General features: G+C 43.9%; 1 protein-coding gene across 2 annotated transcripts in view; it reads left to right on the top strand.

The window, feature by feature from the left end:
- LOC135505064 (vesicle transport through interaction with t-SNAREs homolog 1A-like) overlaps positions 1–25,569 on the top strand; it is a 180,568-nt gene that overhangs the window by 81,024 nt on the left and 73,975 nt on the right. For both annotated transcript variants that reach the window (XM_064924125.1, XM_064924126.1), the window contains exon 6: positions 21,877–21,947. In XM_064924125.1, the coding sequence (XP_064780197.1) occupies positions 21,877–21,947 (71 nt within the window). The remainder of the gene's footprint in view (positions 1–21,876; positions 21,948–25,569) is intronic.

Genomic DNA, 25,569 nt, shown 5'->3' with positions numbered 1-25,569 from the left:
TCTGTCTCTGTCTGTCTGTCTGTCTGTCTGTCTCTCTGTCTCTGTCTCTCTGTCTGTCTCTGTCTGTCTCTCTGTCTGTCTGTCTCTCTGTCTCTCTCTGTCTGTCTGTCTGTGTCTCTCTGTCTGTCTCTGTCTGTCTGTCTCTGTCTGTCTCTGTCTGTCTCTGTCTGTCTCTCTGTCTGTCTGTCTCTCTGTCTGTCTGTCTCTCGGTCTCTCTCTGTCTGTCTCTGTCTGTGTCTCTCTGTCTGTCTCTGTCTGTCTCTCTCTGTCTCTGTCTCTGTCTGTCTGTCTCTGTCTGTCTGTCTGTCTGTCTGTCTGTCTGTCTCTCTGTCTCTCAGACATTCATTCATTTTTGACAGGCGTAGATATGGAGTGGGACAGTCTCAGATGAAATGTTATCCATGCAGTCCTCCCTTGGCTCACGCCCGGCTTCAGGACGCAGGCATATCCAGACACAGTCAGAGTAATGCGATGAAAAGTAGTAGCCAAACCACAGGAGGTTGTCGTGGGGCTGTTGATAGCTCCTGTTAATAAGACCTCTAATCTCAACCTTTTGATTGTTGTGTTGTCTACGCGCTGTGGCTGAATCCATTGTCACTGCTGATCAAGAGGGAATGTAAATCGGTGAATCCCAAAGGATCTACTGACAAAACAAAAGCCATTAAGCAGTATTAATTATTTTTGCCCAATATAATGGAAGTGGATCGTTTTACTCAGAACAATACGAAGCTGAGTTACTAAGTTTAGCCTTTTTTTATTGCATTCAGATGCAACAGGTGACATGATGTACATTTGTACCAACATGTATAGTGCATGCCCTAATTAAAGATAATCCAATGACAAGGCCGGAAGAGTGTGATATAAGAGTGTAGTATTGTTCCTCAGAAAGGGGGAACCGCTCCAGATCAGCATGTTGACGTTTGTCATGAGTCTTGTCCTGGAGGCGAACTGAGCGATTTCCACTTAGATAGGCCAGCTGAAAAGTCTAAATTGGCTATGTTGTAAAAAAAAATAAAAAATAGTGAAAAAAAAACATTTGCTTTAACTTAAGGTTATGGTTAGCCGTTAGCAGTATGTTTAAGGTTAAACATTTAGATTTGATGACTTTTTGTGGCTGAACCAGCTAGTGACCCCTCGGCAGAGCTGCCTCCAGATCAAGATTCCCGATGAGAAACGATAACCTGCAGCAGGTCCTCTGTCCTTGCATCGAGACACAGACACCATTGAATTGAGCCTGTTTGAATTATTACATCTCCATTTTCTAATGTTCTGCATTCAAATGATCTCTTGGCTCTTAGCAGAGTATAGAGAGCCACCAGTTCAGGTGTTGTGACTGAGTACAGAGACGGCATGAATTCAACTCAATTTCCTTCGTGTGGCGCCTTCTGCAGTCCTTTGTCACAGAGCGGGGAGGAGCCTGACTCCCTGATAAACATAACCCCATTTGAGAGGAAAGAAGCAGGAATATGGTGTTAGAAAAACAAACGCGCGTAAGCTGCTGAGTCCACATATTCACTTAAGGATGAAAACTCCAAAAATAGAGTGATTGCTCCAAAAAGTGTTGTAAGCCGTAGAGTTGTGATTAACACTTTTTGTGAGTGATCAGTAAGTCTCCCGTTTTCCCTCAAGGAAAGAAACCTTTGCTTGCTTGAGACTGGGGGGGGGGGTTCTGATGCCGGTTTACAGGTTGACCGTGAGCTTTTGGCAATGCCCTTCTTGGCGTGGACCACGATGCCCGCTGCCTAGGCTTGCACCCAAGTACCTTGCGCCAACTTAGCTGGCACACTGCGGCCATGGCTGCGCCAGTCTTCCTCAATCCTCCTCGTCTCCCTCCTCTCCTCGCAGTCCCTGCTGCTCCGTAGCCCAGGGAGCTCATTAGCCAGCACTTCCACTTCATTCAATCAATTTTTTATACCCTAAAAAACAGCCCCTGATCTTTAAAAATACCAGCTATTTTAAGGCCTGGATGTTGGGTGAGGAGGAAGAAGGAACAAAGAGTCCATGAGTCCTTGGTGCTTTATTTAAAAAATTAAAAAATTCCTTTAAAAAAATAAAACATAAAAAAAGAGAATAACTGCTACTGCATTATAGTACAGCTGAGTGTTTTGTCCCGGATGGAAGGAAAGCCATCAATGAGATGAGCCGGTCCTCGCTTAAGTTCTAGGCATCCCTAAGCCTTATGGGAGAATGAGTTAACTTTGCCTAATGAAAATAACATCCAGTTCTTTCAATTATACATCTTGGACAGAGTACTGGTTATACTTGTTGTGGAACAAAAGTTTAATTTGCGATATCAACCGCTGGCGGGAGGGCCTTTTAATCAGCATCTCTTTCCTTCATCCCCTCTTTGCCTTTCAGAATATCTCTTTCTCCACCTCTCGTTGGTTGGATCTGTCTGGAACTCTTTCTTTTTGCTAAGACAATTACAACGCTAATAGTAAAACGACCTCCATCCCCGTGTTTTTATGCAGTCAACAGAAAGATGGCCAAAACAAATGGAGCATCCCCTAAGTTGTCGAAGCCTTTGTCATTTATCTTTTTCCGTAAGGACGAAATTCATTTGACTACGTGGGCCGTCATCACAGCCATTATTAAACCTCCCAGGTTCCACTGTTGATGAGCAGCGTCTCCTCAGACACGTAGCAACCAAAGGTCTCGGGAGGAAGGAACCCGAGCTCGCCTCACCAACGGATGTGGCAGAATTCATAAGCAGCCCCGCCTGCCCCCTCGTTAGCCTCTCTGACGCCTGCTGACAGGGGTGAGGTGGGAGGTCGGGTGGGTTAGGGAGGGTTGGTTGCCCCCGGGGAGTGCTATGCCATGGCCATGCCAGGGCCGGGAACCCGTGCCACCCTCCTCGTGCCCCCTATCAGCGTGCCCCTGCCCCGGGCCAGCGCCGGGCTCCATACAGGGGTCTGTCACGCGTCAGCCTCAATTACAATCAGATGAAAACATGCCACGGCCACCCACCCGGGCACTACTGCTACACTATAACTGTACGTTATGCATCTATCACGGCTGGCTAGCTGGGGAATGCTAGCCGTGTTTAACCCCCTCTTCCCTCACCACTGCTAGGGGAATCGCTCTTTCTCTCAGTCACTGTGTCACATAGTGGAAAGGTGGTGTTTTGACACTCATGCCTTGTATAGAGGTGTCAAGGACACTCTGAAATGCAGTTCAAACTGCCACAGCGGCAAAAAGTGGACTGTACCGATCACACTATGAATGACCTGGGAACTCAAATGTATTGTATATGGGTGTACTTAAATGCGATATGCCATGCCCATTTACGCACACACACACAGAAATAAATAATAATAATAATAGTGTGCCATCCTGTAGGTTTCACTTTCTCATTCTTTTATTGGTTGATTTACCCAACAGAATGCAGGAAATATTCTTGTCATTCTCCGGTACCTGTGTAATTGAAAGAACTCTGCTGCAGTTTATTGGCCAGTCTGCACTCTGGGGAGCAGTCTTTTTAGCTAACATTCCACTCCTTGCCACAGCTGTCATTTGCCAAAGAGACTGGGCCTTTCCGAAATCGCAACATTCAACATGCAGCCGGATTTACGGCGCAGTTGCTGACTGGATGTTGGAAAATATCATTATTTTTCATGACAACTTTATTGAACATGGCACGCGCACAAATTTGAGGTACAACAACAATCTACCGTTAGGATCTGCTGCGGTCATTCCCTGGTGAGAAGGCAGTGTCAATGCAAGACCATCTCTGTAATAAGAGCGAGAAATAATGAGCGGAAATGTTTTGTAGACCAGATTCAATCGAGCTACGTTTGCATCCCAGTTGCATCCCAGTAAACTGGCACCTGTCGTCATTTCACTTATATTATTTGTTCCTCCTCTCTTATTAAGCGATGAAGTTCTGACCGGCTACTTTAGGAAACTTTATGAATGGACTTGGAGAGGATTAGCAAATTCACACACACACAGCAAATTGACCCATCAATCAAAGCCACCTGCGCACCTCAGACACACACAAATGACATTTCTTCTTTCTTAAAAACATATTCAAAACCTAGGCGCACCTTCAAATCTTGGCTGTTGTCTATCAAAAACTAGGCCTAGGTTACATTTAAGGCGGCGGGGGTGTGGTATATGGACAATATACCACGGCTAAGGGCTGTTCTTATGGACAGCCCTTAGCCGTGCTATATTAACAAACCCCTGAGGTACCTTACTGATATTATAAACTGGTTACCAATGAAATTAGAGCAGTTAAAGACCCGTCTCTTTGGCAAATGACAGGAGTGGCAAGGATAGGGCTGTGGCGGTCATAAAAGATCTTCAGACGGTTATTGTCATGTAAAAGTGTGCCGGTCTCACTGTAATTGACCATTTAAATAACATAAACACGTTTAGCATATCCAGGCCTCCACGCGCGCAAGCCGATGATGCTCGCCTTTGGAACATCTACATTTAAAAATTAAAAAAAAAAGTCTTATCGATTTAATATACACCATCACAATAAATTATTTTAGGTAGGTTATTTTAGGCAGGTCTAAAGAAACATGATTTGAAGAAAATGTATTTCAGAAGGACAATATCAATTGTCCTACTATATGTTATCTGGCTATGCGCCATGCCATAGGCTGTAGGCTTGTTCATTTAGCAGACAAGATATGCTGATAAGTATATATGATTTTATAGTAAGACTAATAGAATTGAACTTAGCTGAATCAATTAAAGGATGTTTTCCCATTCCAGAGCAAGTTCGAGCGCGTATGAAGTGGCTATGGTGAGCGTGAAAGTGATCATTTGAAACGGGTCCTGTTTGCTAGATTCAGAGTTATTTGTCAACTTTAGTTGTGAATGATACAAAACCGTAGAATGTCTTCGGGAAGAAAAAAAAGCTTTCTCTCTTTTTCCTCAGGCTGCACACGCTGTTCTTTCACCAAGCGATCATATTTCACCCCTTACAGACCATTCTCAATTTAATCTTGTCTTTACTAATATGTCAAAATGAGTTTTCATTGAGATTAGCCCATTTATCTAATGGGCAGGGGAGAAAAGACATTGAGTAGCTGAGATCGGCCACTTTTCTTATCTCACTTATTCCTGTTTGGATGACCATATTTGTAATACCCAAATGCTGGACGACAGGATGATTTTGCGGGACAGTGTAACTATACAGCCTTCCTGTATTTTGTTGAAATAAAAGCACGTTCTGCCTCGTAGCCTATGTCCTCTCGGCGTTGAGTTTTGGCCGCACGAGGTTTTTGGTGTAACAGTAACGTTATACTACGCTATTCAATTAGATTCTGTTTTGTAGAATACTAATGAATCATCATGTGATCTTCCAAGACTTGCTTCAGCTTTGATCTGACTTCACTAGATGAGCACCATTGTGACAATCCGGTGCACTCTGGCAGCATTGCACTCCTGCACCGAAGGAGCTCATTTAAGCACATCAGCCGCACATAACAACATAGCCTATTCTTTTTCCTCACGCTAAATGCGTGGATGCAGAAAGGAGAAGACCACAAGTGTGGCTGTTTTATGAAAATCTGGGAATATATGGCCTTCCTGGTTGGTCTCAGGGAATGTAAAACATTTAGGATTGGAGACATTTGAAACGGGGTTGAGTGAAGATGCAGCAAATATGTTGAATGAGCAACTAATGAGCATGGAGACTGAAGAGCCTCACAAGTTTGACGAAATTACCTTTATATATTTCAATCTATCACGGCTATTTACTTACTTTTTTATCTTTTGGAGTATAATGTAGTCTAGACCAATTATGCACCAATGACATCTTAAATCATGCATTTTTCTGCCTTGTGTAATATGCGGTACGCTATGTATTGTGTAACGGCACAATCATTATGTTATGTCCATTTTTTTGTTAGACTTTGAAACAACATCCACAACGACCATGTTTTCCACACAGAACTTCAACAACAGCTTGAAACTTTCTTCAAATTGATTGATCACAGTGAGGTCAGCTTTATAAGCTTGATACTATGCTGATCTTAAGTGTTTGATGTGATTGCCGACTGCATTTGCATTGATGTGAGAGTAGTTAGAGGGACAGTAGAGCCCTGAGTATCAGACCATTAGGACCTGATGGAGGGACAGTAGAGCCCCGAGTACCAGAACATTAGGACCTGGTGGAGGGACAGAAGAGCCCTGAGTACCAGGCCATTAGGACCTGATGGAGGGACAATAGAGTCCTGAGTACCAGAACATTAGGACCTGGTGGAGGGACAGAAGAGCCCTGAGTACCAGGCCATTAGGACCTGATGGAGGGACAATAGAGTCCTGAGTACCAGGCCATTAGGACCTGATGGAGGGACAATAGAGTCCTGAGTACCAGACCATTAGGACCTGATGGAGGGACAGTAGAGTCCTGAGTACCAGGCCATTAGGACCTGATGGAGGGACAGTAGAGCCCCAAGTACCAGGCCATTAGGACCTGATGGAGGGACAGAAGAGCCCTGAGTACCATACTATTAGGACCTGATGGAGGCACAGTAGAGCCCCAAGTACCAGGCCGTTCGGCTCAGGTACTACCAAAGCAAGACCAGAGGGAATAAGAGGAGATTGCCCTGACTCAACAGTCACATGTACTTTTACTGCGGTCATGACTCATGACTGCCGGTGTGGCGCTAATACTGTCACCGCAACATTCCTATACATGGAGTGTAACGTATTAGCTGAACAGAGACAGGCGGCAACCAGGCTAGCAAGGCTGTACAGTACTTTAGAATCAATAGTAAGGAAACGGCTTTTGAAATCAACAAGAAATATAGTGGGACGCTGCCGGATGCTTAGTGAAGAGCATTGAGAACCTTGAAAGACTGGCTCACAATCGTGGACTTTGAATCATACCGTTCCCTTGGCTGCACACAGCACAACACACTGCTGTCGTCTCTTTTAATCCTTCCCTAGACATTATGGACCGTTCCTGCTTCCTTTGTATAACTCTCAATGCCACCCACATTTCAGTGAGTTCATGTGTCTAGGATGAACTGACATTTGGGAGTCAGTTAAATAAATGCACATTTTGATTGAACTTTGTCACCAATTTTACAATTAAGAAATTAGACTACCTTCATAGACAGTAGAGTTCAAAAACCCCAATGATCAAGAGCTTATTTTTTGCTGAAACCCAGAATCTTGGGTTCAGATTTTGATTGAATAGTGCCCTCAGGCTTCTTGCTCCTGTGTGGCTCTGGCCTCAAACACGGGCGTCTTCTTGCAGTGTTGTGGGCAGGCAGCCTGTGGCCCCTCCACCGAGGCGCTCTCTGTGAGGCGGCTGTCAGTCCATCCTGCACAGTAGCCCCTCTGTCCTCGCTCACCGCACAGCTGTTCACTCACGCTCATCCACTCGTGTGTGTGTGTGTGTGTGTGTGTGTTCTCACTCAGACCATTGTTGAAGGTACATTTCATGTTTCTAGACGGTGTCACTTAAGTAATCATGACTTATTACTTTAATTTGTGCACTCACGCATTAGGTGTAATTTGTACTAGCATACTCCGTCATGTCAAGTTTACTTGTATCTGTAGGCTTGACAGAGCGATGTGAGCCAATTGCTTGGTTGATTTATTGACAGATTGACTGGTGGTACCCTACCACATACTGCTATAAACCAAGACCCAAGTTATTACTGTATTATGACTATGTACTACTTGTGTAATCTGCATGTTGCGCTCCTCTGCGTTAGTTACCTGTGTGTGGAATGGGAACAGGATCTTCGCCGTCGGGGCACCGTAGCCCAGTTGGCTACTGCTGCGCCTGTCAGTCATTCCCGGGGTCACATTCCATCAGCCAGCCAGGAGAAGAAATGGGAGTGCCACGCCGGCCGGCAGGCCGCTGTGTGGAGAATGGAACTCATCCTACCTCCCCGAGCCCGCTACCTCTCCGCGCAGCGCCCGCCCCATCAAGGTGGGCTCGGGCAGATGCCATGTTTTATTAATAAGGGGAAAGAAAGAAGTTGGGGTTGTGTTATTACTGACACTGAGCCTCTTCTCCTTTGGTGGATCTGGCCCCGCCGGCTCACCGCACCGCACAAACCCACGGGGAGCCGAGCCAATTGCTACATCCCCTTCCCCGCCCGCCCGCCACCGACCAACTTCAAAAAACAAAAATCTAAATTATTTTGTTTGACGGCGACCATGACAATGTGTACCGCTCAGTTGTAGATTAAAAGCCCCCCCCCCCCCAAAAAAAAGAAAGGAACCTAAGACAAAAGACGATAGCCAGACGAGGGATTTAAAAAAAGAAAAGGTACAGCCACCGAGTTGACAATTGAGTTATATCATGTCCTTTATGAATAATTCATTTGATGGTGTCGAGGCCCTCAGAAGTTAGATTAAATTACTTCTGCCGTGTCGTAAAAAGTTAGATATGCTTCATTAGTGGGGAAGATACCAGGGAAGGTTTTTAGTTAATTCCCTAGAACAGGAGATCTTTTTTCTCTGCTAGTGATATACTGTATGGAGAATTTCCTTTTTTTGAATAGGTGCATTGCCTTCCACCTTTTGATGGTCAGTTGTAGGCCTTTCTGAGTGTTCTGTCACAATGGGTCATATTTTGAACATATTTCAAACATATATTATCCTTTTTCTCATTCGGGCATTATCCAGAGCACCTCAGAATGATAAGGTGCCTTCAGAAAGTATTCATACCCCTCGACTTATTCCACATTTTGTTGTTACAGCCTGAATTCAACATGGATTAAAGATATGTTTTTCTCACCCATCTACACACATTTTTAGAAATGTTAGCACGTTTATTGAAAATGAAATACAGAAATATCTCATTTACAGAAGTATTCACACCCCTGAGCCAATACTTTGTAGAAGCACCTTTGACAGCGATTACAGCAGTGAATCTTTCTGGGTAAGTCTCTTAAGAGCTTTCCACACCTGGATTATGTAACATTTGCCCATTATTCTTTTCAAAATTCTTAAAGTTCTGTTAAATGTGTTGTTGATCATTGCTAGAACCATGTTCTTGCCATAGATTTTCAAGTAGATTTAAGTCAAAACTGTAACTCGGGCCCTCAGGAAAATTCACTGTCTTCTTGGTAAGCAAGTTCTGTGTCGATTTGGCATTGTGTTTTAGGTTATTGTCCTGCTGAAAGGTGAATTAATCTCCCAGTGTCTGGTGGAAAGCAGACTGAACCAGGTTTTCCTCTAGGATTTTGCCTGTGCTTAGCTCCATTCAATGTATTTGTTTTAATCCTGAAAAACTCCCCAGTCCATAACAATTATAAGCATATCTATTAGAGGTCGACCGATTTTATGATTTTTCAACACCGATACCGATTATCGGAGGACCAAAAAAAGTGTGATTTTCTGGATTTTTTTTCTCATTTTGTCTGTCATAGTTGAAGTGTACCTATGATGAAAATTACAGGCCTTTCTCATCTTTTTAAGTGGGAGAACTTGCACAATTGGTGGCTGACAATACTTTTTTTGGCCCACTGTATATATATTTGACCCATCTTACAGTAGGTGCCCTTCTTTGCGAGGCATTGGAAAACCCCTCTGGTCTTTGGTCGGTGTTTGAAATTCACTCTTCGACTGAGGGACCTTAAAGATAATTGTATGTGTTGGGTACAGAGATGAGGTTGTCATTCAGAAATCATGTTAAACATTATTATTGCTCACAGAGTGAGTCCATGCAACTTATTATGTGACTTGTTAAGCAAATGTTTACACCTGAACTTATTTAGGCTTGCCATGACAAAGGGCTTGAATACTTACTCAAGACATTTCAGCTTTTCGTAAACATTTCGATAAACATAATTCCACTTTGACATGAAAAATATATATAATTTGAATCCATTCTAAATTCAGGTTGTAACATAACAAAATGTGGGAAAAGTCCAGGGGTGTGAATACTTTCTGAAGGCACCAGATGTTTTGTTGGATCCTTGAAGCTGACGTTTTCAGGAAAAGCTGTGAGGCTGTGAGAATCCAAGATCCCATCCACTGAGTGAAGTAGCTACAGAACAAATGCACTGAATAAAATAGATCAAGTTTTCATTCACAGCAGGGTATATTGTACAGCACATTGTAACTTTTCATTTGTTTTGCTCTGGTTTACCATGCCAAGGCGCTCTTACCTCAACTTTTGTGAAATTTTATTAAGGAAAAAAGGCTGGCTATGATTTCCCCTTTCTTAGTTGAACAGACTTTTAGAAACAGTTGTTCAGTTGTTGAATCGTCTTGCGTGGGCAAAACAATGTGAACTGGACACTCACATATACTGTACTCAGGCACTGTCACAGTGTCATCGGGTCCTTAGCGGTGCCCTGGTTGGCACTGCCACGTGTGTTTTCACACTAGGCTGCTGACAGTAATCATCCTTAACCTCCGTGGCCGTGCTCATTGTTAATGAGGCACATGATGCGTCTCTTTTTTGTGTGCCCTCTCTATGCCTCCCTTATAATAGCTGTCTTACTGTGTGTCAGTATGAGCCCCAAAGCAAGAGACAAACTTGCTGTTGTGAGCGGCCACAAAGATGTAGTGTTCTGATAAAGTCATGAGCTTTGCTGTTGCTCCATAGAAGAAACGGCTGCGGTCACCTTAAACGTTGTGCCAAATACAAACAAACTTATGTAACCTCATGTGCAACAAAGGCCACAAGAAGGTCACCGTCGATCACTTCATGAGAGATATAAGTGTACCGGTAGGCACAATGGTATCCAAGCTTAGACTAAAGGAATTTGTGAAGGCCACGGACATGGGTACTCACATTTTTGTGTTATTTAGCTAGTGTTGATTGATTGATAAAACATTCAATTGTCACCATTAAGTGGATGTAAAAAGCATTTAGGCATCATCACTCTGTTGGGTGAAATGCATTTTGTCTTTGTATTGTTTTTGGCATTATATCACCACAATTCAATGTTTTACTCTCAACTTCAGCATTGTCTCTTGGCACCCTTTTCATCTTTTGGAAAATCATAATTCATTTTGTATTTATAGGGGTCCAAAACTATTTTTAATTGAACAAAGTCTTCGTTGGCCTGTGAATTTTTTGGGGACTCCTATAAACTATGTCCAACCAGACAGGCCGAATCTAATCATGTTGGTCAGAACAGAAACGGTTAACTGCCATCATCAGGATAGCCATATAGAGTGGCTAGTTGTTGCACACATAGGGCTGTTGTGGTGACCGTATTACCTGATGGCAGTCAAATTTCACATGACTGTTTTGGGCACGGTAATTAGGCTTCTCCAAACTCTGATACTGCTGCTGGTCATTAGTAGCCCACCAGACTTGCTAACTGCCTGGCACTCTATTGTCCCTCTAATCACTCTGACATCAATGCAAATGTCATCGAGAAAACACTTCACAAGAGCCCATGAGCTCATCAGGCAACATTTCTATAGGCTATGCAATTGCGTGAGAAATCAGTGTTGATGGCCTCTACTAAAAATAGGAGGATCCCATCAGCTTTCTATAGGCCTACTATATTTATTTCTCAACTTTTCTAATATTTAGCACCTTGCTTATATTTAGTACAGGAGTATAGCCTACAAAGAACACTTGTCACTTTAATAATGTTTACATTACATTTACATTTACATACTGCTTTACTCATTTCATATGTATATACTGTATTCTATTCTACTGTATTTTAGTCAATGCCACTCCGACATTGCTCGTCCTAATATTTATATATTTCTTAATTCCGTTATTTTACTTTTAGATTTGTGTGTATTGTTGTGAATTGTTAGATATTACTGCACTGTTGGAGATAGGAACACAAGCAGTTCGCTACATCCGCAATAACATCTGGTAGATGTGTATGTGACCAATACAATTGGATTTTTTGGCTGGCATGAAAATAAACCACGGGGACAAGCATCCTCCATTCGCTATTTAAGTGCTTAGATGACATGTATTTTTTGTCCTGCTGCCCCTGTGTCGATACAGGTGTATGATAATGGTACATTCTAAATCAAAACAAATTTCACACAAAAATGATTTAGTATATGTAAGCACAAGATTAAATCAAGCCTATGATGATGCCCAGCATAAGAAACATGCCTTTTTTTTTGCGCAAGTTTTTCAAATCATAGTCGCACACCTCATGTAGCCTCGCCCATAGGCCGATATGTTTTAAAAAGGTTTGTATCACAACTAAAGTGGCAAAATAACTTCTTAAAATGAAGCACATTAATCTGCTTTACAATGGGTGTACAGCCTAACTGGCATACATAAGCAGCGTGTGAGTTTCAAGTTTGGGGGAGATAATTTTCACCATAAAAAATGCACCTTTATAATAAACGCATTACATGCATAATTGCATTTGCTGTCACTATTGATAATGGTGTTTTCCATAAATGGAACATTAACGCTTATAGCCTACTGCCATGTACGCATTGCTGGGCTTATAATGTGAAGAAATAGAATGTTTATCAACATTTTAACATAAACGTTCTGATCTGTTGCGTCAGCCACATTGCATAGAATAGTTTTTTTGTTTTTGTTTGCTAGTGGTTGTATTAATTTGGGATCTATCGCATCCCACAACTGTCCCAAACTATGTTTGGAATATTTATTTCTCGCACAGAATAGAATAGGTCAACTTTTGTCCTATGGGGGATAGTAGATTGACATAGGCTAGTGCTTTTGCTGTTCGTGAGGCCTACTCATGTTGTTCTTCCAATATCTTCAATATGCACCTCGGAATTGGATAAGGACGCGCGCAGTTGCAACCCCGATGTGTGTCTTCACTTGTAGCCTGTGAGAAAGACCTAATCATGTGACTGGGAGCCGTGTGAGTGAGAGACGCTTCGGATTGTACAGCACACTCTGGGAGAAGGGCACAATGCAGCCCTCCGGGCCGCAAAAGGCATTCATTTTTTTAGGGTGCATTACGGCCACAAAGGGGATGCCGCCGTGAAATTCAAGGCATTATCAAGTGCTTGTCAAATTGTGAATGAGAGACTTTTGGAGTGTGTACAGCCTGCGCAAAAAAACAAACAAATCCGAGCTCATGCCTTTCAAGCAACTTTTTTCAAAACATCATTAGTCTCATCATGCAGCCTTAGTGTATGAAAAATCTCAACATATAACCCAACGTTTGTAGAACATCTAAAGTCACATTAATAACTCTAAAATAAGCATGTAGGAGTACCTATTTCTTTGTTAACCTCTCAACACAGAATAGCCGAATGTGCGCACTCCCTTTATCATTTGAAGAAAATATTTATAACTTTATTCATTGTATTCTTCATAATTAATTATAAGCAAATCTTGTCTGCTAAATGAACTAGTGTAGCCCACAGCCATTTGGCACAGATCAGGACCTAACATAAGGACAACTCAAGAGTATGCTATTCTGAAATAGACTACATTTTCTTCATATCATGTTTCTTTAGACCTGTCTAAAATAAATCATGTATTTATTGTGAAGGAGTAGGCTATATTACACTGATTTATTAGGCTTTTTGTAAGCCAGGAGATGCTAAATGTGTTCATGTTAATTAACAGTTATTACTATGAGGACCGACCGTTATTTGCTTGACAATTACCAGCTGAGGACATTTGGTCACAGCCACAGCCCTAGTGAGCACTCTGCCTATGCACACGTTACTTATTGTTTGCCTCCATTATACTCTTAACTCTCTCCGATAATTGGGGAGGGGGAAAGGATCTGAAACAAAGCACAAATTAATGAGTCATTTCATTTATTCAGAGGGAAAAACTGTATAATCAGTAGGTGTTGAAATCTGCTAAATACTCCCTGTGTTCCGATGGGGGGGGTCTTGAATCACAACGGGCCCTGTCAAAACATGCAAATGAGGGTGACGCGGTGTCCGTTTTGACAAACATAATTAAGGTGTTTCAATTTGGGATGTGCTAATAGAGGACCACAGGCCTCCCCCAGGTCTTTGCTAATTGTGTAGATTGCTTTAAAGCCCTTCAAAATAGTTGTGTGTGGAGTGTTTTTTCTCTCTTCTCCTTCTTATTGGATAATGAACTGTTAAGAAGTGTTAGATCTTCCTTTGCCATCTTTTGTGAGAGTTTGAGGAAGAGCAGCCTGAGGTATGGTGTTGTACAGATAATTAAAAGGCAAAAAAATCATGTTGCGCGCTTTGATCTGCCTGTCAACTTTCTGATTAGAGACGTGAAAGCCTTTAATCAGGAGTATTGCGATTATTATCGTTCCTAAACTGTTGAAAAAGAAACTGGGGAATGTCAAGTTTCTTCTTCCCCCTTTTTTTCCTTGAGTCCGTTTCCTTAAACTGACAAACTTCTTTGGGGTAAATGGGATATTTGGGTTTTTTCAGGTATATACCTCCCGTTGTGGCTGCCAGGTTTAGGGGTGGTTCATCCTTGTTTCATACATTTTCAACTTCCATCTTTTCCCTGTGATCTCTTCATCTTTCTATCCCGTTTCAGTATCTCTCCTTTCTACATGGAGACCGTTTGTCAGCGGTGAGAATGTCAGTTGTCTGTACTGTGATAGTCATCTCTATTCTCCATTACACAAACGATAAGCTTTAATGTATTCCCCACTACGTATTGTAAGTAATACGCTAATAATAATAATTTGTTGTGTCCTTATTTGTCGGCAGACAATTGGGGTCAAGTGCTTTGCTCAAGGGCACATCGGCAGATTTGTCACCTTGTTGTGAAGCTTTATAATAAAGGCAGCTTTTCTTTCATAGTCTATGGCGTCGTTGTATCCACGCTACCGAGCGCCGAAAGGAGTCTGATGTGTTTGTATGAACCATGGTGGTTTTTATTCCACCACTTCATAAATGTTCTGCGCATTCTGACCACAAGCTGAATCAACACGTACAGATATTTCCGGGAGCAGTGGAAATGGAATGAATCAGTCGAGTCCATTTGATCCATAGAATTGACCAGCGTTGCTGTGGGGACACTGTAGATGTATGGGGCTGACCAGCCGTCCGTGGAAATTCCCTATTTTTAATTGAAGGCCCTGTACGGTGTTGTTCCCGTGTTACGTCTGTGTGTTGAGGCAATCACAGTGTGGCCCAAAGTCCATTAGTTTTCATTTGGATGGTTCAGTAATTCCAGGCAATTTGCTGACTGAAACCTTCCCCCCCCCCCCCCCCCTCCTCCTTCTACTCCCTTTGCTATCCACTATTGTGGTTCAGGTTAATTTAGTATTGTTTTGGGGATTTAAACAATAAGACTTTACAGCTGTTGAACAGTTTTTATATATTGGTTCTGTTTTAACTTGATGATTTTAGAAGTTTTGCCTCAAGTAGGCAGTGTCATCAGTGCAGTTGTGTATTTAAGCAATAAGGCCCGAGGGGGGTGTGGTATATGGCCAATATTCCCCGGCTAAGGGCTGTTCTTAAGCATGACGCAACGCGGAGTGCCTGGACACAGCCCTTAGCCGTGGTATATTGGCAAACAAATCCTGAGGTGCCTTATTGCTATTATAAACTGGTTACCAATGTAATTAGAGCAGTAAAAAATAAATGCTTTGTCAAACCCGTGGTATACGGTCTGATATACCACGGCTTTCAGCCAATCAGCATTCATGACTCAAACCACCCAGTTTATAATTACGTTTTTTACACTACAAGTAGGTTATGGGATGCTGAACGTTAAATTTCCCTTTTTATTTGTAAGCTGGTGCATTGCTTTGTGCCTTGGGTATCTGAGTGTGTATGTCTGGTCTGAGGCCATGTCTACAGCCGCATCTGTATGTGTGCTTGTCTGAGTCGTTTCATAAATCTAAAACAACCGGCCTCGCTTCCGAGCCTCATCTATTCTCATTCAGGACGAGTGAGAGGGACCTTACTGTTAAAAGTCAATATGAGAACGGAAGTGTTTGAACTTGAGGCGGCGAGGCAGGCAGGCAGGCAGGCAGGCAGGCAGGGAGTTCAATTGGAGAAAAACAGTCTTCATTTTTTCTCCCACTCCTGTTCTGCCTGAAACAAATGGTTCTATTACCAGCTGGTCCTCCTAGTCGGCCTGGTCATTTATACCCATTAAACCTGCGTCTTATCACCCATAAGACTCCCTTACATCTCTCCATCCGCCAATTGTCCGTAATCAGCCATTTAAAACCACGGCGGAACATTTCCTTTGCGTCTTGCTCCGGTCTGACGGACAGGCAAGGGAGGAGGAGAAGGGGAAGGGGGGGGATGATGAATAGGCTAAGTTGAGTGGCTAATAGAGATCTGTCTTAATCAGAAGTGATTTGTCAGAACAGGAGCTCTGCGGGGTCAGGGCACAGGCCATGAATAAAACACGGCCCAGCAGAGTGAAGAAAGGCCTCAGAAATACACCCGGACTGACTGCCCACCACGCCGCTGCTCATGGCATCATACACATGCAGACAAAGGCCCACAGCAGGGCTGGTCAGTGCACTGCCTGCTTGGTATTCACCCCTATCTATGCAAACTCATGCAAGAAAAGAAAAGCTCTTCCAGGTCAGCTTATCCCGCCACTGCTGTTCAAATAAAATGTTGACTAAACTCTATTGGTAACTATTGGCTCAGCATAACAAACTTCCCTCAGCGTGTACGACGTCCCTCAGCGTTTACGACGTCCCTCAGCGTGTGCGACGTCCCTCAGCGTGTGCGACGTCCCTCAGCGTGTGCGGCGTCCCTCAGCGTGTGCGACGTCCCTCAGCGTGTGCGGCGTCCCTCAGCGTGTGCGGCGTCCCTCAGCGTGTGCGGCGTCCCTCAGCGTGTGCGGCGTCCCTCAGCGTGTGCGGCGTCCCTCAGCGTGTGCGGCGTCCCTCAGCGTGTGCGGCGTCCCTCAGCGTGTGCGACGTCCCTCAGCGTGTGCTACGTCCCTCAGCGTGTGCGACGTCCCTCAGCGTGTAAATAAAATGATCCAGGGGAGTGTACAAAATAAGAACTTTTCCCCAGGGATTATCCTTCCTTAACCCATAGGATGTCCCACCCAGTTGACTACTTCAAAATGGTTCTCAATGGCACTGCCCATGCTAAAACAGGCTTCTGGGCGCTAGTCCTCTGTCTGTCTCTATGGGTGAGACCCAATGCATCTCTTCCAACACTAGGTCAAATAACCAAAAAGGAGGAGGAGGGATGGATGGATGGATTTGGATAATGTTCAATTGAATTTTATCACGATTTGCTTAAGCTAAACTGAGTCAATGCACCATTTGTTCTTATCTAGTCAGTTCTGCTAATCTCCCTAAAGAGCACGAGTTAATATATATAAATTCCTGCTCTCCAGTGGGGGTGTGATTATAGTGGTGGTGTGATTTATTTTTTTGTCACATACCGGATAGGTGCAGTGAAATGTGTTTTACAGGGTCAGCCATAGTAGTACGGCACCCCTGGAGCAAATTGGGGTTAAATGCCTTGCTCAATGGAACAATGGAGCATTGAGCGTAGAGGCAAGTTTCAGTGATTCTGAATTTGAAGTGAATTTCATTTAGCTCAGCGTTCAATTCCCACAGTAAACCATTTTCCATTATTGTGGGAAAAGGTCATGACTTTTCATAAATAGTGGTGGATGATAATAACTCTGCGTAGTAAGTTGGAGTAGCTTGATTTCTCATTGTTTGTTAATTCTCTCTGATCCAATCCCTCTACATTTTACAATTCTCACTCGTTGTCAAAAACTATGACGTGTTGTGACACAGTGCCGTCTGCAGTGTAACGGACCGTTCCGGAACATAAAGCCTGGCGATGAGCTGTCAAAACATCACAAACGGTTACAGGTAAAAGTATCTTAACACCTCAACGTGAGATTCTGTCCATGATGATTAACTGTGTGATCAGACATACTTGAAGTGTATTTGCGTGTTGATTGTAGCTGAAATACGTTGAGATGGATTTGAGGGGACACTTTTCTTTCTTCCTGTGTTCAGGAAGGAATATCATCAGGGGAGGAGACGTTATTAGAGAAGCCTTCTTTCATTCTCCTCCACCGTAGCCGATAGTTCTCAACGATAGCGGCCCTTTCGAGGTGACAGATTTGGCAATTCCTCAACGTTTCCCTTACTCTCTGAACAGCCAGATCTCCGTGATCTACAAGTCAGGATTCAACGTCCTTCCGTCTACGAGGACATGGGGAGATGACGTGGGAAACCGGCCGTTAGGGGTAACAGTGAGCGCTGTTCCCTTCAAGAGGTTTCTGTTTTGTGGACGGGGATGGCGGATGGGGCGGAAGCATCTGCCTCTGATTCCAAAGGTTGCCAGTTCAAATCCAGCAATACAAGAGGTTTTTGAGATTTTAGTTTTAAGCCTATCCCAAACCTTAATCCTTACCTTATCCATTCAGAGTTAATGCCTAACCTTAATAAACACTTTGAAATTTGAAGTTTGAGAAACATGGATGAACGCCTAATTCTGAGGCGAGACTGAGCGCTTGTTGCTTTGAAAGTGACTGTGGTAAAGGGAGAGAGGCCGACGCTGTCGATGGTAATCCAAATGTACCGCAAAAAGCTCCAAGTGGCTGTGTTTGAGTGATCGAGAGGTAAAGATGGAAAGATACAGAGGAAGATGGAGGAGCTGGGTAGAGGGTCCCCCCCCCCACCCCCGTGGGGAGGCGGTGTGTGTACACAGCTAATGGTCCAGTGGGGAAGGGACAGGACTGTGTGGTGAGGTGAGGAAATTCTTAATGGCAACATCCATTTGTGGTTACACAGCTACGGGACGTGTTTCTCTTTGAACTTGTGGTCTTGGCCCTGGCTGCGGAAACCAGAGTCTTTAATGTGTTCTACAGTCTGTCGGCTCTGGGGACTCTTCATCATAACGGGATTGCGTTTACAGCACACCGGCTCAGCTACGACATTCAATTACAACTTACCTATGTAGGGGAGACGCTGTCTGCACCGTTGTTGGCGTAGTGGTTATGCACTTCATTAGTAGCGGTAGTAAGTTGAAGGATTAGTAGCTGTGTTTAGCAGCCTTAGAAATGATGGCACCTAAATCAGTTGTGGTGGCTGTGGTACATGTAGCCTCGCTAGCTGATGAGAATGTTGTTAAAAGTGGAAGCAGGTCATGTTTAACATTCATGGAAATGTATATAATGTAGCCTACCCATCAAGTAATTCATCCTCATTTTCTCATTGGCTGCCTTTGTCCGCCTAAATAGACATACCCAAAAGTAACTGCTTTTCATGCGTAATTACATGACTCTGACATGCTTAAAGTTGGTATATTTGGAAGGAAGACATCTGGGAGATGATGAGGAAATGATCAGAAGACCGATAGGAGTGACAGTTCAGAATACACAAGATCAAGCACACACAAATAACCTCTTTCTTTTTTTAAAGTAATCTTTGACCTGCTATAAGTGAATTATTGGTTCCCAGAGCTGAAAACACATCAGATGGCTTTCACAACATGTGAACAATATCAACAACAAAAAATGGGATTGATAGACCGAACAACTAAAAATGGGCAGTTGTTTTAGTAAGTGTGGTCATGGGACATTTACAAGTGTAAATCTCCAAAGTTCTCTCCAAAGTTTCCAAATGTGGTAATTGCATTGTTTTTGCACACTGGATGTGCCTAAAAGTGTCTGTTCACTATAAAAACTACACTTCTACAACACCAACCTCTCTCTAACATTGTGGTGGTGTCAGGGGACAGGGGATATCCAAGTATTTATCATATTTTTCATGCTCAAATATATAGTCACTTGGTGGACATTCAATGTTAACAGGCTAGATTTGTTCCTACCAACCTAAGTATTAATTTCACCCCCCCATGCAGCTCAAACACAGACCAAATTGAAGCTTACCTTGTAAGATATTTGAAAACATGTAGAATACCATAGCAGCCTTAGTTCAACACTTAGCGACCAAATCAAGAGATGCTCCTCTTGTGTAGGATTAAAGAGGCATCGTGCAGCCATAATTCGTGCAGACATTTTTCAGTACATCTTTCACTTTTTGAAAAGTGAAGTGCATCTGTTAACCATTTTAAATTGTGTATGGCCTTACTTGAACGTAGACCTATATTCTCCAGACCGAGGTCCTGTACACTACATTCGCACCTTTGCCCCTGTCAATACAGTAGGATATCATTGGGCCCTATTCTTCCGCAACGCTCTCATCCATCTTCTCAGTCTGAGTGTGTGCTTTTACAATAACGCGCGCTCTGTCTTCATCCACGCCAACGACGATGTGGCTTGACTTGTGTAGCACTTGTCACCCTCATCTGTCTTAAGCCCCATCCCGGACAGAGACGGATGGCGGCGCCTAGTTGTCTTTACAGAAGACTTCCTGCCACAGCTCCGTTCCCTGTTTATCCCTTGTTCTTTTGGAGGGGACTGGGAGGCGTGTATTACTATGGTTACTAATACCTGCATTCAGCCTTTTAATCGACCCTATTTGTCACATGTGACTGTTTGTTTAATCTGTGTATCCTTCAATCTGTCTCGTCCCTGATTTAGAAATGAATGAAGGCAGAAAGAGGTGCGTTGTGCGCCCGTTGAGGGGAATGGAAGGGAGAGGGAAAGGGAGTACAAGCGTCACCCATTCGACAGCCCCCCGTCTCCTTCTCTCTGCAATCTCTTTTTCCTCTCTTGTCTAGCTGCCAGATGTAGCCCATTTTTCTGCGGCGTTCCCCCAAAACAAGCAGAGCGGCACGTGGGCTCTTTGGAGTGCCGCACCTGTGTAGTGTAATCTAGTCAGGAGTGCGTTGTTTACGCCGGATTGTTTGGTGCGTTTGAAAGCCGTCTTTGATCCGGGCTACAACAAAAAAATTCTCCTCCCTCATTTCTAACCCTAATGCAGTATCTGCTTACTGTTGATGGCAGTGGTGGGATCTTATATTTTGACTTTTTTTTTTTGGGGGGGGGGGGGGGGGGGGGGTTCTCTCCGCCTAACCCAAGGGACCAGGAAATGACAGTGACCATTGACGAGCTTGTCAGACTCCTTGTTGACGACGTTTTAGAAGTGTGCGTTTAAAGTGCTTACATCCACGACGGACGAGCAGCATTTATTAAGAGTGGTTTGATGAATATTGCATCAGCTGTTTGGATTCCAGTAGCAGGATGTCGCGTGCAGCCTGGGATATTGTTGTGAGATACTTGAGTTGTGATATACTGTAAGTGATAGAACAGTGGTGAGACCTTGAACATCTTGTCCGTTCATCTGAGCATATCCTGACTGAAACCTTTAGAAGTTGAAGATTCAATTAAGCCATCATGAAAGCAGTTGTTAGCATTTTAATATGAAGATCTTTACCTATGTTAACTATTTCTAATAGAATAGAATTTCATATAGTTCTGTTTTATTCTGAGTGTATCTATTATAAGATTGTGCCTTGAAATGAGGATCAGTTGCTAGTGGTGTTCAAGTTAATGGTGCTGTCGGCACAGCTGATCCAGGCTCTGAGCTAGGCTCAGTAAGGCTTAACTAAGCCCGGCATGGGTTTGGTACAATGTTCCCTAATGTTGGGAAGTTAGTGGACTGGTTGATCTGAACTCGACAGAGCTTGGCTGAAGGAGGCCGAGCACGGTCAGGTTTTAGCTTCTCAAGCTGGTGTTCAGCAGGGTAGTGTGTCCGTCTAGCATTTTGTGCTGTAGCTCAAGGAGGAGTACCATGAGCAAAGCAGCATAGCTAGCCGTCTGCTGGCGAACACACACACACACACACACACACACACACACACACACACACACACACACACACACACACACACACACACACACACAAACTCACCTCAATGTCTATCCTCTATAGCTGTGGACTAGACTATTTGGCAACAGTAGCAGAGCATGGACTTAAGTCACTGGTTCAATTTCGGGATTTAGTGCTGTCATGAGACCTTTAGAAGTGTCCTTAAGTGACACACTTACCTTGAACTTCTGTCAGTGAATGTTCAGTGAGGAATGAAAGGGAAGACCGGTGCAAACCAGGCACAGTGTATTCATGCAAACATAACTGTGTTTCTCCTCTCCTTGTTCTTCAGAACAAGTTGGCCAAGAGATCCTGGCTAACCTACACACCGACCGCGAGAAGATCCAGAGATCCAGAGATCGGGTGAGTACACGTGCACGCACACATGCAGTGCACAGGCACTGGACATGAACCGTTAGCCTCTAATGAGCGTGTAAAGGCCCGTGCTTGAAGAACAGTGAGATTGAAGGCCAGAACAAAGTGCTGAGGACAACAGGGCAGTGTAGTTGGTTAGGGACATGGTCAACATCCAGTGCTGTACTCATGAAAGCATTGTGAGTCCCATGCAATGATGTCATGTGTGATGTAAGACTGTCTAAGCAAACACACACGGGTGCACACACATGCACGAACGGACACACACACACTGACTGAGTATTAGGCCTTGTGACTCTCTTTACCTCTCTTTCTACACTGAACAAAAATATATATGCAACATGAAACAATTTCAAGATTTTACTTAGTGACAGTTTATATATACGGAAATCAGTCAATTTAAATAAATAAATTGGGACCTCCCATGACTGAGAATATAGATACCTTTTTTTTTAAGTAGGGGTGTTCGTCAGAAAACCAGTCAGTATCTAGTGGGACCAGCATTTGCCTCGTTCAGCACGACACATCTCCTTTGCGTAGAGTTGATCGTGGCCTGTGGGATGTTGTCCCACTCCTCTTTAATGGCTGTGTGAAGTTGCTGGATATTGGCGGGAACTGGAACACGCTGTCGTACAAGTCAATCCAGAGCATCCCACACATGCTCAATGGGTGACAGGTCTGGTATGCAGGCCATGGAAGAGCAGGGAAAATCTCCGCTTCCAGGAATTGTGTACAGATCCTTGCGACATGGGGCCCTGCATTATCATGCTGAAACATGAGGTGATGATGGCGGCAGATGAATGGCGCGGTAATGGGCCTCAGGATCTCGTCCCGGTATCTCTGTGCATTCAAATTGCCAGCGATAAAATGGTATGGGCAGCTTATGCCTGCCCATACCATAACCTCACCGCCACCATGGGGCACTCTGTTCACAACGTTGACATCAGCAAACCACTCGTCCACACACCGCCATACACACGGTCTGCCATCTGCCCGGTACAGTTGATAATGGGATTCATCCGTATAGAGGACACTTCTCCAGCATCCCAGTGGCCGTCAAAGATGAGTATTTGCCCACTGAAGTTGGTTTCGCTGCCGAACTCCAGTCAGATCAAGACCCTGGTGAGGACGACGAGCACGCAGATGAGAATCCCTGAGACGGTTTCTGACAGTTTGTGCAGAAATTATTCATTTGTGCAAACCCAGAGTTTCATCAGCTGTCCGGGTGGCTGGTCCCGCAGGTGAACAAACAAACGTGTGCGCGTGGAACATTTCTGGGATCTTTTATTTCAGCTGTTGAAACATGGGACCAACACTTTACGTTTATGTTTTTGTTCAGTATATTGCTCTCTATCACTTCTATTCTCTTCCTATCACTCTCAATTTTAGAGCATTAGACTGTGGCCCTCTGTCTCCCCCACCATCTCCCACACTCACCATCTTTCTGTCTATCTGTCCCTCCCTATGTAATCTTCCTCACCTCCACCCTTCCTCCCCTAGACAGACAGGTAGAGTAGACAGAGCTCCAGCACGGTGAGGGGCCCCGCTCTGACGGCCCATCCACGGAGAATGCTAAAAGATCACAAAATGGCAGTGGGCCTCGCAGGCGATTTCAAAGGAAATCCAACATTTCTTTTCAAAAGGTCTGCCTGCCGTCTAAAGAGAATAGTCTCTTTTTCTCTCTCTCTCGTTTTTTTCCCCCATGAACCCTCACAAGCCCCCCTCTTCCTTTTAAAGACATTTTGTGGGTCGAAAAGCAGTATGGGGAGCGGGGGAAAGAGAAGAAAGACAAGATGTGAAGACACAGGATAGAAGCGTCGGTAAACGTCGTCCTTGGTTGGAAAAGACAAAAGATTAATGGGTTTGGGGGAGGCATTGTTTAAACATAAATATCCAGACACACTTGCATTCACAGTGAGTGGCACACACACAATAGTCTCACTCACTCACTAATCACACACATGCACTCAGCATGGCTTTCCCTTAGTCAAATCAGGTGTCAAAGGTTTTGTTGTGTTTTTTTGTTTCTGGTGTAAGTGGAAGTCGACAGCAGACACTTAACGTCAATCATTGAGCACTGTCACCAATCCTCACAGTAAATTAATTCCTTAAATACTTAATTAGAATAGATTGTTTGCCTTATTGCCTCATCAATCTCAGGCTATATCTTATAAATGGGCCCTTTTGATATATGAGAGAGAGAATATGAATGAATGTGTGTGTATTTTGGGCGAAAGTTGGAAGTGTCTGGGGAGCGATCCATCCATGGGGTTTGAGAGAGACCTCAGGCGGCTGTATGGCTGGTGTTAGTGCCAGCTACCAAAACCACATCTGAGACAGCTCAGCTTGCCATCCATCACGTTCGTCAACACAGCCTGCCAGAACAACCCTCACATGGAGAGAGGGAAAGAGATAAGGAGATTGAGATGAGCGAGAGGGAAGGAAGGAGTGAGAAAGTGTGAAAAGAAAATATGAAGACAACAGAGGCAAAAGGGTAAATAAATGTCAGGGTGAAGGGTCAAAGTGTGGAACATAGTAAGAGTTAAATAGATAAAGAGCTGGTGATATTTGGGGTTTTTGGGAAAGGCAAAGTCAAAGGTTGCAGGGGAAGAGAGATGGAGAGAGGGAAGGTCAGAGAAGCCCCCCCCCCTGTCTCTGAATAGTCTCTTACACAGCGAAGGCCCCCCCATCACAAATGTGACTACAGCTAGAATTTTGTGGCTTCTCATGCGTCACGGTGTCAGCATTTTACTCCACACACAGATGTAGTCGCAGCACAAAGTCATTCTACAGGCCTTCTCTCATTTGCTTTGTTCGTCTCTTTCCAGAATATTTTTCTCTGTCTGAATTTTAGCCCAGTTTTGCACGTCAGCATAGGGCTTTCAGAAAGCAACTAGCCACATTTTGCATCATCATGATGTGACAAGTTACAATTAGCTTTTTGAAGTCTTCTATCCTGAACTTGACTGCTGCCAAGCAAATCATTTTGGGACTGTATCAACAGTGGACTATTGAGAAAAATATATATATATATTTGGTGTGGATCATTCCTTTAATCTCTTATATTCTTTCTTATACCCTGACTACACCTCTCATGTTGCGTGCGTGAGCGTTGCAAAATAAATGTAGAAATCTATATTATTAAATTATTGCACCCACACTGCCCGGGCGCGCAAGCGTTGCCAAGGGCTAAAATAGAAGTCAGTTCTATTTGTGAAGCAGATCGCGCTGCAAGTCCTCTTATCAGCTAGAAACAAGAAGAAGCGATTCCAGTGGACACGCCATCAACACTAGGCAATTGAGGAGTGGAAAAACATTGCCTGGTCTGATGAATCCTGGTTCCTGTTGCATCGTGCTGATGGCAGAGTCAGGATTTGGTGTAAGCTGCATTAGTCCATGGACGCATCCTGCCTGGTGTGAACAGTGCAGGCTGGTGGCAGTAGTGTACCGGCGTCCAATCTGCAGAAACTGCTTGATGTCAGCATTAACCAACATCCCTTTTAGAATCCATGCCCTGAAGAATTCAGGCTGTTCTGGAGGAAAAGAGGGGCCCGACCCAGTTCTAGATGTGAGTGTATATGGACTGTATATGTCTATATGTGTTACACCT

The sequence above is a fragment of the Oncorhynchus masou genome, chromosome 18, assembly GCF_036934945.1.
Source record: "Oncorhynchus masou masou isolate Uvic2021 chromosome 18, UVic_Omas_1.1, whole genome shotgun sequence".
NCBI classification, from domain to species: domain Eukaryota; kingdom Metazoa; phylum Chordata; class Actinopteri; order Salmoniformes; family Salmonidae; genus Oncorhynchus; species Oncorhynchus masou.
The sequence above is the reverse complement of the archived record's forward strand: the minus strand, read 5'-3'. Positions and strand labels throughout refer to the sequence as shown.